This window comes from Oryza sativa, chromosome 4, assembly GCF_034140825.1.
Source record: "Oryza sativa Japonica Group chromosome 4, ASM3414082v1".
Classification (NCBI taxonomy): domain Eukaryota; kingdom Viridiplantae; phylum Streptophyta; class Magnoliopsida; order Poales; family Poaceae; genus Oryza; species Oryza sativa.
Window position 1 is genome coordinate 18515989 of NC_089038.1, and position 14614 is coordinate 18530602.

General features: G+C 42.9%; 2 protein-coding genes and 1 pseudogene across 3 annotated transcripts; 1 reads left to right on the top strand and 2 right to left on the bottom strand.

Annotated features, from left to right (window-relative positions):
- The first annotated feature begins 2431 nt into the window (after nucleotides 1-2431).
- LOC4335599 (chloroplast envelope quinone oxidoreductase homolog) lies at nucleotides 2432-5739 on the top strand. The gene is made up of 4 exons (XM_015780780.3): nucleotides 2432-2688; nucleotides 3686-3827; nucleotides 4527-4618; nucleotides 4812-5739. Exons 1-4 carry the CDS (start codon nucleotides 2605-2607, stop codon nucleotides 5502-5504), a joined length of 1011 nt encoding a protein of 336 aa, XP_015636266.1. The 5' UTR covers nucleotides 2432-2604; the 3' UTR covers nucleotides 5505-5739.
- Nucleotides 5740-5954: 215 nt separating this feature from the next.
- LOC4335600 (nuclear transport factor 2) lies at nucleotides 5955-10813 on the bottom strand. 2 transcript variants are annotated; one of them, XR_010740582.1, is made up of 9 exons: nucleotides 10619-10813; nucleotides 10397-10540; nucleotides 9958-10291; nucleotides 9622-9869; nucleotides 8803-8965; nucleotides 8597-8718; nucleotides 8439-8504; nucleotides 6937-7100; nucleotides 5955-6471 (listed from the first exon to the last, which is right to left on the bottom strand). XR_010740582.1 is itself a non-coding variant. In XM_015780778.3 (9 exons), exons 1-9 carry the CDS (start codon nucleotides 10682-10684, stop codon nucleotides 6221-6223), a joined length of 1461 nt encoding a protein of 486 aa, XP_015636264.1. In that variant the 5' UTR covers nucleotides 10685-10813; the 3' UTR covers nucleotides 5955-6220. The 2 variants fall into 2 exon arrangements, 1 of the variants encoding a protein (XP_015636264.1); XM_015780778.3 differs by having other exon boundaries at nucleotides 6937-7003.
- A 2920-nt stretch (nucleotides 10814-13733) lies between these two features.
- LOC136356207 (secreted RxLR effector protein 161-like) lies at nucleotides 13734-14576 on the bottom strand (annotated as a pseudogene).
- Between the last annotated feature and the right edge of the window lie 38 nt (nucleotides 14577-14614).

Genomic DNA, 14614 nt, shown 5'->3' on the forward strand with positions numbered 1-14614 from the left:
AACCCTTCAGTGTAAACTTACTCCCTCCATCCGAAAAAATCGAATCTATGACTGAATGTGACATATTCTAGTACAATGAATCTGGACAGAGGTATGTCCATATTCGTAGTACTAGAATATGTCGCATCTTGTACTAGCTTGATTTTTTATGGGACGGAGTGAGTAGGCACCCGTATTAGTTTAAACTCCATCCAAAGCAGAGTAAAGTAAGCGAGTGGCTCTCTCCTCCATTTTGTTCTAGTTCTGCCCATGCAAACAGTCTAGCTTTTCAACCATATTATAAGAAGCTGTAGTTGCGGAATAAAGAAAATGAACTAAAAGACAGAAGCTGTGAACCTAGCTTTTTTAGATTCTTATGAATTGGCTATCAACCGGCTGCTTATAAAAATCTTAAGCTCTTCCAAACATGCACTTATACCATAAAGCCTTAATTTCATCGGTTCAGCATTCATGAACAGTATGTGCACTACGTGGAGGTACAGTGAGTTTGTTTTTTTTCGTTTTCCGCGCGTACGCTTCCTAACTACTAAACGGTATTATGTTTTTTGAAAAAAAAATCTATATAAAATTTGCTTTAAAAATCATATTAATCCATTTTAAAAAGTTTAAAATAGTTAATACTCAATTAATCATGCACTAATGATTCACCTCGTTTTCCATATCTTCTCAATCTTCTCTTCCCTCTCCTCAAACTTGGCCTAAGGGTGTATTCAATAGGAGGGGAAAGAAGAAGATTGAGAAGATGCGCAAAACAAAGTTAGCCATTAGCGCATAATTAATTAATATTAATTATTTAAAACTTAAAAATAAATTAATATGATTTTTAAGTAATTTTATGTAGATTTTAAAAAAAATGCACCATTGAAGTTTGAGAAGTGTGCGCATAGAAAACGAACTGACTTTTCTATCTCTTATGCTTCAAACGAGCACACCCTAATTTATTTTTCTCTAATACAAGATCATCGCCTTCATTTCACAGAGTGACTCATGTTATTAAGTGAAAATTCTCAACGTGCACAAACAATTTCCTCAATCTCTTCAATTTCACGAATTTTACCTTAATCTTTAAATGCTCCTCTGTTAGTTGAGTATTAGTTTTCTTTAAAGGTGATTGTATTGCGGTATTGCCCTCTCTCACGCTTGTGGTAGCTCAGTGATAGAAAAAACAATTGATAACTTGAGAATATCTTCAGTTGTTAAAAAGAAAAACAACAGCGATAGAATTATTTAACCAAATATTTTAAAATGAAATTTGAAATTTTTAAATAAATTTGTAATTAACTTCAATGAAATTTGTATTTCACCAAAATTTAAACCCAAATAAGAAATAACTTTGGTCACACAGGTGCTATTTGATCACGTCATGTGAAAAGGTGAGTCCCCTATCGCCTCGGTAGCACAAAAATACTAACTTAATGTGTGAGGTGTCTCCTGATAAATAATCGTATTTTTAAATTGTATTCCCCAAAAGTGACTTCGTGTGAGTCCTACAACTAAAATCATGGAAGTCACTTAGTGAAGATACTGGAGGATGATTGAGAAGATTAATTTCACATTTTCCTTAATCTTATCGTGGATGGAATTAATCAAACAAAGACCTTATGAGGGAGTGCCTCCATCTTTGACGCCGTTAACATTTTTAAATATGTTTGACCGTTCGTCTTATTCAAAAACTTTTGTGAAATATGTAAAACTATATGTATATATAAAAGTATATTTAACAATGAATCAAATGATAGGAAAAGATTTAATATTTACTTAATTTTTTACAAATAAAACAAAATATGTTTAAAAAAGTCAACGGCATAAAACATTTAGGACGATTGTAGCTAAAATAAACTTTACCAAATTTTGGCAATGCCAAAATTTTAGCAAGATGATATAATTATCAAAATTTTGGCATGATTTTTTACGTATTTACCAAATTTAGCAATAAACTAAATGTAGATATTTTTTTGGCAACTTTACCAAAAAATGATATGGTTGAAAATGGTACCAAAGGGACAGAGGGAGCCTATTTTAATGTATGACACCGTTGACTTTTTTGTCTAAAGTTTAACCATTCGTCTTATTCAAGATTTATATAATTATCATTTATTTTATTGGGCCGGGCCGGGCCGACGCGCCGCATCATGTCACGTGTGACGCCCTCGTCTCCGTCCTACTCGTACCTTCTAGATCATCATCCCACACACGCCGCACAACACAAGCAGAAGCAACCCACCCACCCTCGCCGACAGCGTGGGCCCACGCCACACGACGCGTCCCTCCCTCGAAACCCAGGAGATCCCTCGACGCGTACGTACGCCGGCCCCTCATATATCCCTACGAATCTGGACACGAGTCCGTCCACATTAGTAATACGCGTCACACACACGAGGAAATTATTCATTACGCGTATATATACGCGCGTACCACACGAAGGCGTAGTAACCAACAACACACGTGTGTTCCAGAGGCTTCAACCGCAGCGAATCCCCCCACCTGAAGAAAAACGAGACGAGATTCTCTCGCTCTCTTCCGGCGAGATTTTCGTCTTTCCCCCCTCTCCTCTCCGCTCCTCGTCTCGTCTCTCCGCTTCCCCTCCTCTCTCGATTCCCCACCATGGCCGGAGCCGCCGCGACGCCGCCGGCGATGATGCGCGCCGTGCAGTACGACGCCAGCGGCGGGGGAGCCGCCGGGCTCAAGGTGAGCAACGCCCTCCGCCACACTGCTCTCTCTCTCTCTGCGCTTCCTTTTCTTTTTCTGCTCTGCTGCTAGTGGTAGTACCGTAGTAGTAGTAATTAATTTCGTTGAGGCGGAGTGTTCGAGGCGGTACACTCTGGTCGGGCGATGAGTTCATGCCCTACAACTTATATCCAATGCTAAAATTTGAATCTCAAAGCTTAATTTCGGAGTTGATTTTCAGGTTTTTATTTATTTATCGTGGTTTCTTTTTCAACGTTAGTATTTAAGTTATTATGAAAGTTTTGCTAATACGCCGTTTGACGTATTATCAGCGATTGGCCAAACGATGATAGCCTCAGCAGTATGGCCAGATGATTGATATTATTTGTTTTGCTACTCTTTTCTTAATTCGTTTGTGCTCTGTGTAACACGGTCACACCCCATTGATTAAAAGTCCATATCGGTTCATCTGGTTATGTGCTTATGTGCTCAGATAGAGATTTGTTTTTTTTATGATTGTTATGCTCATGGGTTTAACCGTTTAAGAGCCTACAGGATTACAGAGAGTCGGCCTATGATATCCTGCTTGACGATTAGTACTAGATGTCTGATGATTCTCCTGTTCTAAATTCCATGTCACTTTCAAATCGAACCAAGTTTTTCTTTGTCCCAAGACCTGCACCAAATTATATAGTAATAATCTAGTCTATTAAACTAGAGTGCAGGAGTCAACTTGGCAGCAACACCCTCCATCACAAAATAAGTTAACTTTTTTTACATGAATATAGATGAAACTAAGTAAATTTATTTTGGAACTAATGGTGCAGACCATTGTTGTGTGTGTCATTGACTGAGTGACCCAACTCTTTCCAAAAACAAGCCTAATTTAAGGCTGAACTGTAGAGATCAGACCCTGCATGAGCGCACTCACCCAACACTTTGCTTCTTATTCTGTGTTTCTACATTTCTTTAAAGAGATTTGTGAACAAATTATGTGATGATACTCCTCCTTGTGCAGCATGTTGAAGTCCCGGTCCCTTCGGCAAAGAAGAACGAGGTGCTGTTGAAGCTGGAGGCAGCGACCATCAATCCAGTTGACTGGAAGATTCAGAAAGGGATGCTGCGTCCTCTGCTGCCTCGTAGACTGCCTTTTATCCCAGGTAAATTACATATTCTTGCTGCGGAATCATAAACACTTATCTTTCTATATCTTCTTCATATGTACCTTTTGCCGCCGCAAGGCTGGCTAATCGTACGCAACAGGGAGATATGGTGGAATTTTTCCATCTTTTCTTCTGAGGAGTACAATCAAATTTAAGTCGGCTGGGTTGGGAATTAGAAATCTGTGAGGGGATGGAGAGACCACATATCTTTTCATATACAGAATTCAGGATGGAGACACGGGCGCAGGACCAACTATTACCACAAACTGAAACATCTAGCATTACCACTGAACTGACATTTCACTAAATTTGTCTTGTATATTTATTGTTGGCGATACTGATGCTCTATGTAGATTCTAGAACACACCAAGTATTTTCTGTTATCAAAGATTCACAGAAATAAACTTAGTTTTAGTATTAATTCTCAGATGACAGAGTAAATTATGATTTTTCTTGCATGTTTTGTTCATATGTGTGATACAACTGAATTAAGCTTTTTTTTTAGAAAATGGATTAAAATCCGGCCTCTATATCCACAATGGATGTACACAGCCCACAACTGAATTAAGCATATCTGACAGAGTAAAACATTTTAGACATGATGAGAGAGTAAAACATTTTAGGCATGTCTTTCTTCCGGCACCTATGCCAGTAAAACATATGCTAATAGCTGCATCTCTGTGATCTATTTTGCAGTGACCGATGTTGCAGGAGTGGTTGCTGGTGTTGGTCCCGGAGTGAATGATTTCGCAGTAGGTGATCAAGTTGTCGCTATGTTGAACAGTATGGTAAGTTCTTTCCACTCCTGTGTCATGTTTTTTGGTTTGCCATTTCAACTTAACAATATCATGCCCTGCAAAAAAAAAAAAACACTTAACTATATCATGAAAATAAACACATCATTGTCAGTCCAATCCTATCTTGGAGTACATCTCAATTTTAAGGTTAACCAATATCTGAATATCCCTCCTGTTGCAACAGAACGGAGGTGGATTGGCAGAGTACGCCGTGGCGGCAGCGAACCTGACCGTCAAGAGGACACCCAACGTCTCAGCGGCCGAGGGCGCCGGGCTGCCCATCGCGGCGGGCACGGCGCTGCAGGCGCTGAGGTCCATCGGCGCCAAGTTCGACGGCACCGGCGAGCCGCTGAACGTGCTGGTCACCGCCGCCTCGGGCGGCGTGGGCCTCTACGCCGTGCAGCTGGCCAAGCTGGCGAACCTCCACGTGACGGCCACCTGCGGCGCCCGCAACGCGGAGCTCGTGAGGGGCCTGGGCGCCGACGAGGTGCTGGACTACCGGACGCCCGAGGGCGCCGCCATGCGCAGCCCCTCGGGGAGGAGGTACGACGGCGTCGTGCACTGCACCGTCGGCGTCGGGTGGCCGGCGTTCGAGCCGCTGATGGCGCCCCGCGGGAAGGTGATCGACATCACGCCCAACTTCTCAGCCATGCTCACCTCGGCGCTGCACGCGGTGACGCTGCGGCGGAAGCGGCTGGTGCCGCTGCTGCTGTCGCCGAACAAGGCCGACCTGGAGTTCTTGGTCGGGCTGGTGGGGGAAGGGAAGCTCAGGACGGTGGTGGACTCGAGGTTCCCGCTGGGCGACGCGGCGAAGGCGTGGCAGAAGAGCATCGACGGCCACGCCACCGGCAAGATAGTCGTTGAGATGGAAGGGTGATAGTATCATGTTGGCATGTTCGGTTGTTCTTGTTTGTTCGTGGGTGGAAACTTACATTGGTTGGAACATAACAATACAGAATAGGGAATACTAGTCAGTTTGGCATCTGTTTAGTTTGATGATATGACTTGGTGATGATATATACTCGAGATTTGTTTCTCTCTTCTGCGTTTTGAAGAATTTAGGAGCTGTAAATCTGAGGGCATTATATATCGAGATTACTTCTGCTTCTGTTGATCCTTTTGCATGTTACTTTTCACTGTTACCAACTAGCAGCTGCTCTTATGCACAGGCCCTAGCGAACACTAACCACCATTGCACTGACAAATCACAAACAAAAAAGAACTCCCATGCAAATTTTGGAATCTATAACTCATCACCTCTCATTCGTAATAGAATCGATCCTGCTAGAAAAGAGGGACAAAAAGAGGGGGAAAAACAAACATCAGGTACTCCAAAAAGGGCCAAGCTTACCAGGACTACATCTGAAATTCTGAATAGACGTATATGCTACAATTAGTAAACCAATATCACCACTGCTCTCCCTTGCCACAAAACAAGGGAAGCTTCAATTTATGACCCGATTTTTGCTGATAATCTCTCACATAAACCCAACTCAACACATACCCTCTTCCCGAATGTTGATAATTCCAACCCACGAAAATATCAAACTTTTTCACCGACGCATAGCAACCGAGGCATAGCAACTAACTCGCTCACTTTGCAACGGCACTAGTGCCCGATGGCGCCCGAGCAGCACGACCAGCAGAGTGGTCAACCCGCTGGTAGCCAACATCACCACCACGTGATGAACCACCTCTACCAGCGCCTCTGCCTCCATAGTCGGATCGATAATTGAACTCACCCCTTCCATAGCCCCTCCCTCCGGTGTAATTCCCGCGGCCTCTCATGCCTTCACCTCGGAAGTTACCACCTCTACCAGGAGCAAACCTTCCTCTGCCACCACCTGAAACCAGAAATAGGACATGTTGACTTAACAGAAAAGGAAGACAAAAAAACAAAATAGGGAGGCAGATAGACAAGTATATTTTTGCCATAGCACGTGATAAAATTTGATACGATGAAATGCAACATACAAATGGTTCCACAGAAAAACTTCGATGTTCAGCAATTTGGTTTTGCTCTTGAATCAGAAATTTACGAGCATACAACCAGGAGAAGCAATGTGTATCGACTCTGATAGGCAGAAGACATTATTTGTAATAATAAATGCGAGCACAAACAAACAGAACACATCTCTGATCAAACGAATGCAATTTGAATGAAAGGTGAGCAACGTCAAATATTCAATTGTCACAAGTGCCAATTCAACAGCAGATAGAAACGTATCCGGAATTTCTTCCATAAAATCCAAATGGAATCATGTGCTACTTATATTCAAGATATACATTGTAATGCTTTCTGAACTTACCACGTGAACCAGCAGTTCTCTTTTCCTCCACATAACATTGCCGGTCACTAATCGTCACAGGAGAACCCTGCAGAGTAAAGAGTTTGTCAGATAAAAAAACAGTTGACTGCACTTATCATGATCTCCTTTTGGTATTCGCATCAGCACTTGTAGTCTTGTTAAAGCTGATTCATCATTAGATAAGAAAATGTATCAAGGTAGTGTTTTTTCTAACATCAGTAATAGTACATATGACTTATGCTTGTGAAGAAGTTAAGTTCCAACACTAAAAAAAACACTTCCGAGCAAAGAATGACAGAAAGCAGTTGCAATTGCATTCTTAACTAGCGCGAGTGTAGTTTTGCTCCTTGGTGGAGATTTGTGTATTCTCTCCCTTGTACATAAATCTCCATTTACATTGTCAGTTAACACATGGTCAAATTATCAGCATCACTAAAATGTATTGTCAAATCAAAGAATCAGAACTATATATATATTTCTCTCGCACATTGATAGTCTTAACTTTCTAAATGGAACAGTCAAGAAAATACAACATTCCTTTCCAACAGTGCTGGCATGCCTGTGTTAAGGTATTGAGAATACGATAATCATTCCTCCCAGCTCCACATTTGCTGGTTAAATTATGGCAACTGTTACACACAAAGGATCATAAAAGCTTTAAACACTAAACCAAATCCATGAATGCCTCCGTGCTTTAAAAATATATGGGGCCGGAGGGTAGGGGGAATAAAAGCTATCCACGTTCCAGAACCACTGGGATCATAAACTCAAGGCAGCACAAGTCTAAGGCCTACGAGCAAATAACAACGGACAGCTATCATTCCAATGGCATTGATTCCACCAACTGAGCAGACAGCAGCGGGCTAAAGGTTGCTTAGCAGCATCAGGCTACCACCAAAAAAAGGAAAGGAAAAAGGTTGATGGCTAGGACAACAAGCACTGTACACTTTATGAGAAAATATCAGATATATAGGGAGGGTTGACTCTAGTGATTCAGGAAAACAAGGGTTAATTTAGCTTAGCATGGAAAGTATTTCTTTTATATATTCCGTTATACCTCTAAAACCAGGAAAATTTGACGAGGCATAGTCAAATTGTAATTTGGAAAAAGAAAAACTAACCATAGTGTTGTGTGGTAAGTTAGAATGTAAATTATAAATACTAGTAGTTCAAAACCTAATTAACTAGAAATAACAATATCATTGCATATACTTCTCTTAGTTCTGCCTGCTAAAAGATGAGCAAATAACAGTCATACAAGAAAAAGATTAAAAGAATGATATATCATGTTTATATATGCCCTCACAAACATCTAACCCCTCCCAAAAAAAAAAACTTAGAACCCCTGCCAAACAAACTTACTGCAACTCTTTAGTCACATATGTAATGCAATTAACACCAAAATACACATTCTGCAACAAGTCACTCATAACTAAATGAAATAAATGATGATGAGCATTCTTCAATATCACAGAACAATGAGATTAGTAAGATGGAATTACCGCAATTGCACTTTGAACTGAACTGGGATCTTCAAACTCTACAAACCCATAGCAGAACCCTTGAATCTGTGTTTTCAAATGGAAATACAAAGACAAATAGTTGGCATTAGGACTCACTTAGAGCTCTATCATTATGTAAGACTATAAAAAAAAAGTACCTTGTGACTTCTAACTTGGATTCCGTCCGGCTTGATAGCGCCAAATTTCTTGAATGCTTCTTCTAATTGTTCAGGCGTGGCACTTAAAGGCAGATTCCGTACATATATCGCATGTGCATCAACTTTGAAAATGATTGTAAAACATTTCAGTCAGACACCAATGGTACAAAAAAGATTTTAACTGCGAGTTTGAATCTAGAAAATACCTTCAGCCTCTTGAATGTTGCTGCTTTCAGGATTAGGACTGAAAGTTGGAGCATCAGCAACCGGAGCAACAGGTGCAGGAGCAACTTGCTTCTCTTGTTTTGGTGGTGCCGGCCTGGAAGGAATTGCAGATATTTGTGGTGGAATTTCTTTCATGACTTTGACCTAGATCACACAAAAAATGCAAGTGACAATCTTACAAGGTAGTACTCAAATGTAAAAATGTTAACATGCAACGTAACTACATGTTACCCAATTAGATCATAGCCACCAACTAGCTTCAAAAATTCTTCCACCTAAGTTGCTACTTGTATTGAAACTAGATAATCATGACATCAAGAATTAACATTTCAATTTCATAGAACAATTCCCATTACCCAATTACCAAAATGATATTCCCATGCATATGTATTGCGAAGTGCATTATTAACATTTGCAGCTAAATTGCATTTCTATTGTGCATTGCATTATTAACATTTGCAGCTGAATTGCATATTTATTGTGCAGTGCATTATTAACATTTGCAGCTGAATTTATGTGCCAGTGCCATTTAAAATTCAGAACTGGAAGCTTCATTTGAAGCTTTACACATCAGAAATTAAAAGGCATCATGCACCTAGAAAAATCCTAGCAATTACTTATGCATGTTTGCTCGAGGTTGGAACACATGCAGAACTCCATGAAGGAATGAAAAATGCATATCTCCTCCCAATTCCCATGATCACATTCAGAAGCATTAAAAAATGCAAAGTTCTAATATCAACCAGGACAGGTGACTTTCAGCTCGGTGGATGAAAGACAAACAGCGTTCAAAAACTTACAATTGAAGCATACGACTTCTTGGGGGCCTCCTCTTGTGGTACAGGGGCAGGGGCAGGGGCAGGCGGAGTCGGCATAGCCACAGCTACGTTATTTGGCACTTCATCTATAACTTCAGGAATCGGCGTTTCCTCCACAACAGGCCCCTCTGTGTTGTTCGGTGGGTTATAAACCTCCTCGCCGTTGAGATCAGCCTCCTGAGCATTGGGTGCAGGATCAGCCACATGCTGCTCCGGCTGCGAGAAGGCCTCTACAAAAGGGCAAACACAATCAGTTTGACCATAAGCTCGCAGCAAAGAAACAGCCCTGAAAATGCTCCTCCACACCACACCACACACCCTGTTCCCGCGGCACGCTAGTGCCATTCGCCGAAGGAGCAGGCACCGAATCCGGCTGCTGCGACGGCGGAAACGACAGCTCCAGCTCCGGCTCCGGCTCCACCTCCTGATCCCCCTCCCCCCCGACGTAGCGCAGGATGTCGTTGAGCACGAAGTATCCCTTCTCCTGCGGCGCGAGGAAGAAGGACTGCGAGAACTCCCTGCGCACGTCGTCGCTCCCGGTGAGGTGGCCCGTGACGAGCACCGTGACGCCCCCGCCCAGCGACTCCTGCGCGTCCACCGCCTTGATCTCCGCCCGCACGATGTCCATGGACACGATCTTCGCGTTAATCGCCTACAACAACAACAACAACAAACAGTTCAAATCCCCCTCCCCCGAAAACCATCACTCGGCCACGGGGAGGCCCAGATCTGAGGCCGGAATGGAAGAGAGAGAGACCTCCATGGTGGTGACGGTGTCCATCTCGGCGGCGGCGGGGGAGGCGGGGCGGCCGATGCGGCTCCCGTCCTGGTAGAAGCGGTGGACGAGATCCGGCGACTGGTGCAGGATGTTGTAGTACTGGTGCACGAACGCGTTCCCCACCTGCGCGCGCGCGAAACGAATCTGAGTCAAGCGCCCGGATCAAGCGGCGGATCAGGAGGAGTAGAGGCGCGCGCTTACCACTTGCGCCGACGGCGGCGATCCGGGGGCGGCGGCGGAGGGCGGCGGCGGCGGGGGCGAGGCCATGGTGGCGTGGCGGGAGGTGGGAGGAGGAGGGGTTAGGGTTTTGGGGGGAGGTGGAGAGGGGTTTGTCTCCTCTCTCGCTCGCGGAGTCGCGGTGTGGTGGTGGGCTTGGCGTTTCCCGCAAAATTGGGCGAGAGGGGAAAGGGAGGCGGCGGCGGCGGCGGGGGTTATACGAGTGGAGTAGTACGCTACTACGGCACGTGCGAGCGGCGGGGGAAGGGGGGATTCCGGTGGTGGGAGACTGGGGGTGGGGGGGGGGGTCAGAATTCAGATCTCCCGCGGCGGCACGGGTGTCACGTGCGTAGCGTGTGTGTGGTTTCAGTGGTTGGGATGGAGGGATGGATCTCGGCATCGCCATCTCGCGCGGTTCGAATGATTGATGGATTGTGGTGGGATTTTTGGCCGAGAACGGCAGGAAAGGGGCTGTGTGCTGCTACTGTACGAGGGGTAAGTCACTAGGGTTGGCTTCAGTGAGTGAGTCTCTATGGGAGGGACTTATATTTTTGAGACCCCCTGAGTGGTAAGAATCGGTTAGAGCAGGTGTACTAAAGGTTGTCAGAATCTCGATCCGTATTATGTATTATATACTCCCTCCATCCTAAAAAAGACCTAAGTTTCCGTGTCCAACGTTTGACCGTCCGTCTTATTTGAAAAAATTATGAAAAAAAATAAAAAGACAAGTCACGCATAAAGTGTTAATCATGTTTTATCATCTAACAACAATGAAAATACTAATTATAAAAAAATTTCATATAAGACGGACATTCAAACGTTGCACACGGAAACCTAGAGTTTGTCTTTTTTTTTGGGATGGAGGGAGTAGTATTTTACAATATTACGATTTTACCAAACCAAAATGATACCGATCCCACGTAGTATCCTAATTTTCATAGTATCTTGATTCTACTATTTATTACTATATTGTCGACATTTGATATCGCGACTACGGTATTTAGATGGTATGGGGATCGTCGGTACCAGGGTATATGCGAGATTGAGGTAAAGAGATGGAGACAGGGATTTTTATACAGGTTTGTGCCCCTTATCTTACAGGTAATAGCCCTACATCCTGTTGGCCGAAGCCGGTGTTGCTCTTTATTCATCTGGATCACATAAATACAATGTCTAGGATAATCTATCTGTCCGTCGACGACCTGACGGCTAAATAATCAACTTGTAGTCGACGACATGGTAGTCTTCCTCCTCGAATGCGTACTCGGCGAGATCAAAGATGGTGCTAGATCCCTCTTGCCGGCCCCTGTAGGTGCTGGATGGGGTATGGCTAGGCTAATTTCTGATGTCGATATACGACGATGTATTGGCTTGTGGCTTTGTAGATTGTGGTGGGTTTGTCCTTTTCTCCTCCTAGGGGGGCTTGTATTTATATCCATAGATTCCCCCTTGTCCAAGTAAGACTAGGGAGATAAATATGGATACGATCCAAGTAGTCCTTGTCGTTTCCATATAGAACTCTTCTCGTCCTTCCTTACCCGGAACTCCTTCTATATACGAGGTATGATTCCGTATAAGACATGGTATGTGGTGGACCTTACCGAGTTTAGTCGATTACTATTGGGTATATAGAATCCATAACCTTGACATATATGATCCTACGAAATCTTAAGTAGTACTTCGATTCTACGATCCATACAATCCTACAAAATATTATTTAAAATAAGATGATTTAAAAATAATGTAAATAAATATGCTCAAGTTTATATAAAAATCAGTTAAATATATAAAACCAATGTGGTTTTCTCTTGATAAGTGTCTCTATTTGTATGACATATATTATTACTATATTTTTTATAGAATGGCTATATGTAATTAATATAAATATTAAATTAAACTTTTAAAAAAAATCTCATAGTATCTGATCCTACGATAAAATACTACTTTGAGCAAAACTATACTACCTAGGATCCTGATAATGACAACCTTGGGTATAATAGAATATTGTAAGTCGGCGATACAAGCATCTGTATCAGACAAACAGATCGTAGAGAGAGAAAACCGGAGAGAGAAGGCAGCCGGTGCTAATGCAAGCGCCGAGCTCTAGTACATTAAACGATGCAAGTCATGGAGATCTATACAAACCAGCTCTCAGTCCTAGCTTTTGCCCAATAACTTGACCATGGCCTATCAAAAAACGTACAAGATTGGGTCGAGGGAAACAAGTCTGATCAAAAGAATAAAAATCAGTTCCTTAGAGAAGCATGGGCATGTAGCTTAGCAACTAGTTATAGTCCGTAACATCTGTTGGTACCATCTATTGCTGATGTGTACAAATTTGTATCTTTTCCCAGAACGCAATTGGTTTTTAAAGATACTTCAGGATCTAGGTCTTTTACTAGTTAGTCCCGGTAAAGCTCCCAAACGGCGTATTTTTTCGAAACGAGGTCCTCAGTAACGAGACATAAAGACTCCAATGGCGATACTATTAAACTTCCTCTTAGAGTCGTTAGATTGGCTATGCATTGTACTATGGTTGATTCCACGGAGAGGAATCAAGTTTCCACGGATGGAAGTGAAAATCACCACTAGAGGAACTGTAGCGGCGGCTAGGGCTGGCGTCGGGGAGGGAGAAGAAGTGAGGAGAGAGACTAGGGTTTCTAACTCCCCCTGAGTAAAAATATTCCCCGACACCCGGAGGTTCCGGACAGGGAGGCCCGGAACTTCCGGCCTGACAAACAGTGGGCAGACAGGCCCAAATTCAAAGAGGAGGGAAAGGGATAAAAAAGAGGAATGGAAATCTATGGACATGAAGGGACTTATGATGCATATGACCAACCAACAATCAACAATACATAACAATGGTCAATATACATCACAAGAGGGAGATAAAAACCAAATTTTCGCAAGAAAAACACACACAAGAATTTTTGCAAAAATTTCACAAAAGGGATTTTGGATAAAAGGGGAATGTTTGAGCTTTATTCCTGGTATCAAGACCATCTTCTACACAAGAAGTGATCTCAAGACACAAAAGCTCAATTTTTTTTAATTTACATTTTAGTGACATATGTTTGACTATAAATTAGCCAACCACCCATCACCTAATATTGCGAGAATCTAAGATATTGAACTCACTCCTAAGCTCGCAAAATCTTTTCTCATCTAAAGGCTTGGTGAAAATGTCGGCTAATTGGCTCTCGGTTCTCACATGTGTAAGGCATATATCTCCTTTGGTCTCATGATCTCTCAAAAAGTGGTGGCGAATATCTATGTGTTTGGTTCGAGAGTGTTGAACGGGATTATTGGCTATTTTGATGGCACTCTCATTGTCACATAGGAGTGGGATCTTGGTGAAGTTGTAGCCAAAGACTTTTAGAGTTTGTTTCATCCAAAGGAGTTGGGCACAACAAGAACCGGCGGCGACATATTCGGCTTCGGCGGTGGATAATGCAATGGAATTTTGCTTCTTGAAGGACCAAGAAACAAGGGACCGCCCAAGAAATTGGCAAGTCCCGGTTGTGCTTTTTCTATCAACCTTACACCCGGCGTAATCCGAATCGGAATAGCCCAAAAGCTTAAAGTCACAACCCTTAGGATACCACAAGCCAAGATTAGGAGTATGAACTAAATATCTTAGAATTCTCTTGACGGCAATCAAATGGCACTCTTTAGGCTCCGCTTGAAAGCGAGCACACATGCAAACACTAAGCATGATATCGGGACGAGATGCACATAAGTAAAGAGAGATCCTATCATGGAGCGATATACCTTTTGGTCCACACATTTACCATTATCGTCGAGGTCTAGGTGGCCATTAGTAGGCATAGGAGTCTTGATGGGTTTGGCATCTTCCATCCCAAACTTCTTGAGAATGTCCTTCACGTACTTGGTTTGAGAGATGAAAGTGCCCTCTTGTGCTTGCTTCACTTGTAGCCCGAGGAAGAAGGTCAACTCGCCCATCATAGACATCTCGAATCT

Excerpts from the sequence above, each read along its gene's own strand:
- LOC4335599 (XM_015780780.3), top strand. The coding sequence starts at position 2,605 with ATGGCCGGAGCCGCCGCGACGCCGCCGGCGATGATGCGCGCCGTGCAG. Across the intron at positions 2,689-3,685 it reads GGGGAGCCGCCGGGCTCAAG|CATGTTGAAGTCCCGGTCCC; the intron begins GTGAGCAACGCC and ends CTCCTTGTGCAG. Across the intron at positions 4,619-4,811 it reads TCGCTATGTTGAACAGTATG|AACGGAGGTGGATTGGCAGA; the intron begins GTAAGTTCTTTC and ends CTGTTGCAACAG.
- LOC4335600 (XM_015780778.3), bottom strand. The coding sequence starts at position 10,684 with ATGGCCTCGCCCCCGCCGCCGCCGCCCTCCGCCGCCGCCCCCGGATCG. Across the intron at positions 8,505-8,596 it reads TCCAAGTTAGAAGTCACAAG|ATTCAAGGGTTCTGCTATGG; the intron begins GTACTTTTTTTT and ends TTGAAAACACAG. Across the intron at positions 7,004-8,438 it reads CAGTTCAAAGTGCAATTGCG|GGTTCTCCTGTGACGATTAG; the intron begins GTAATTCCATCT and ends TTTACTCTGCAG.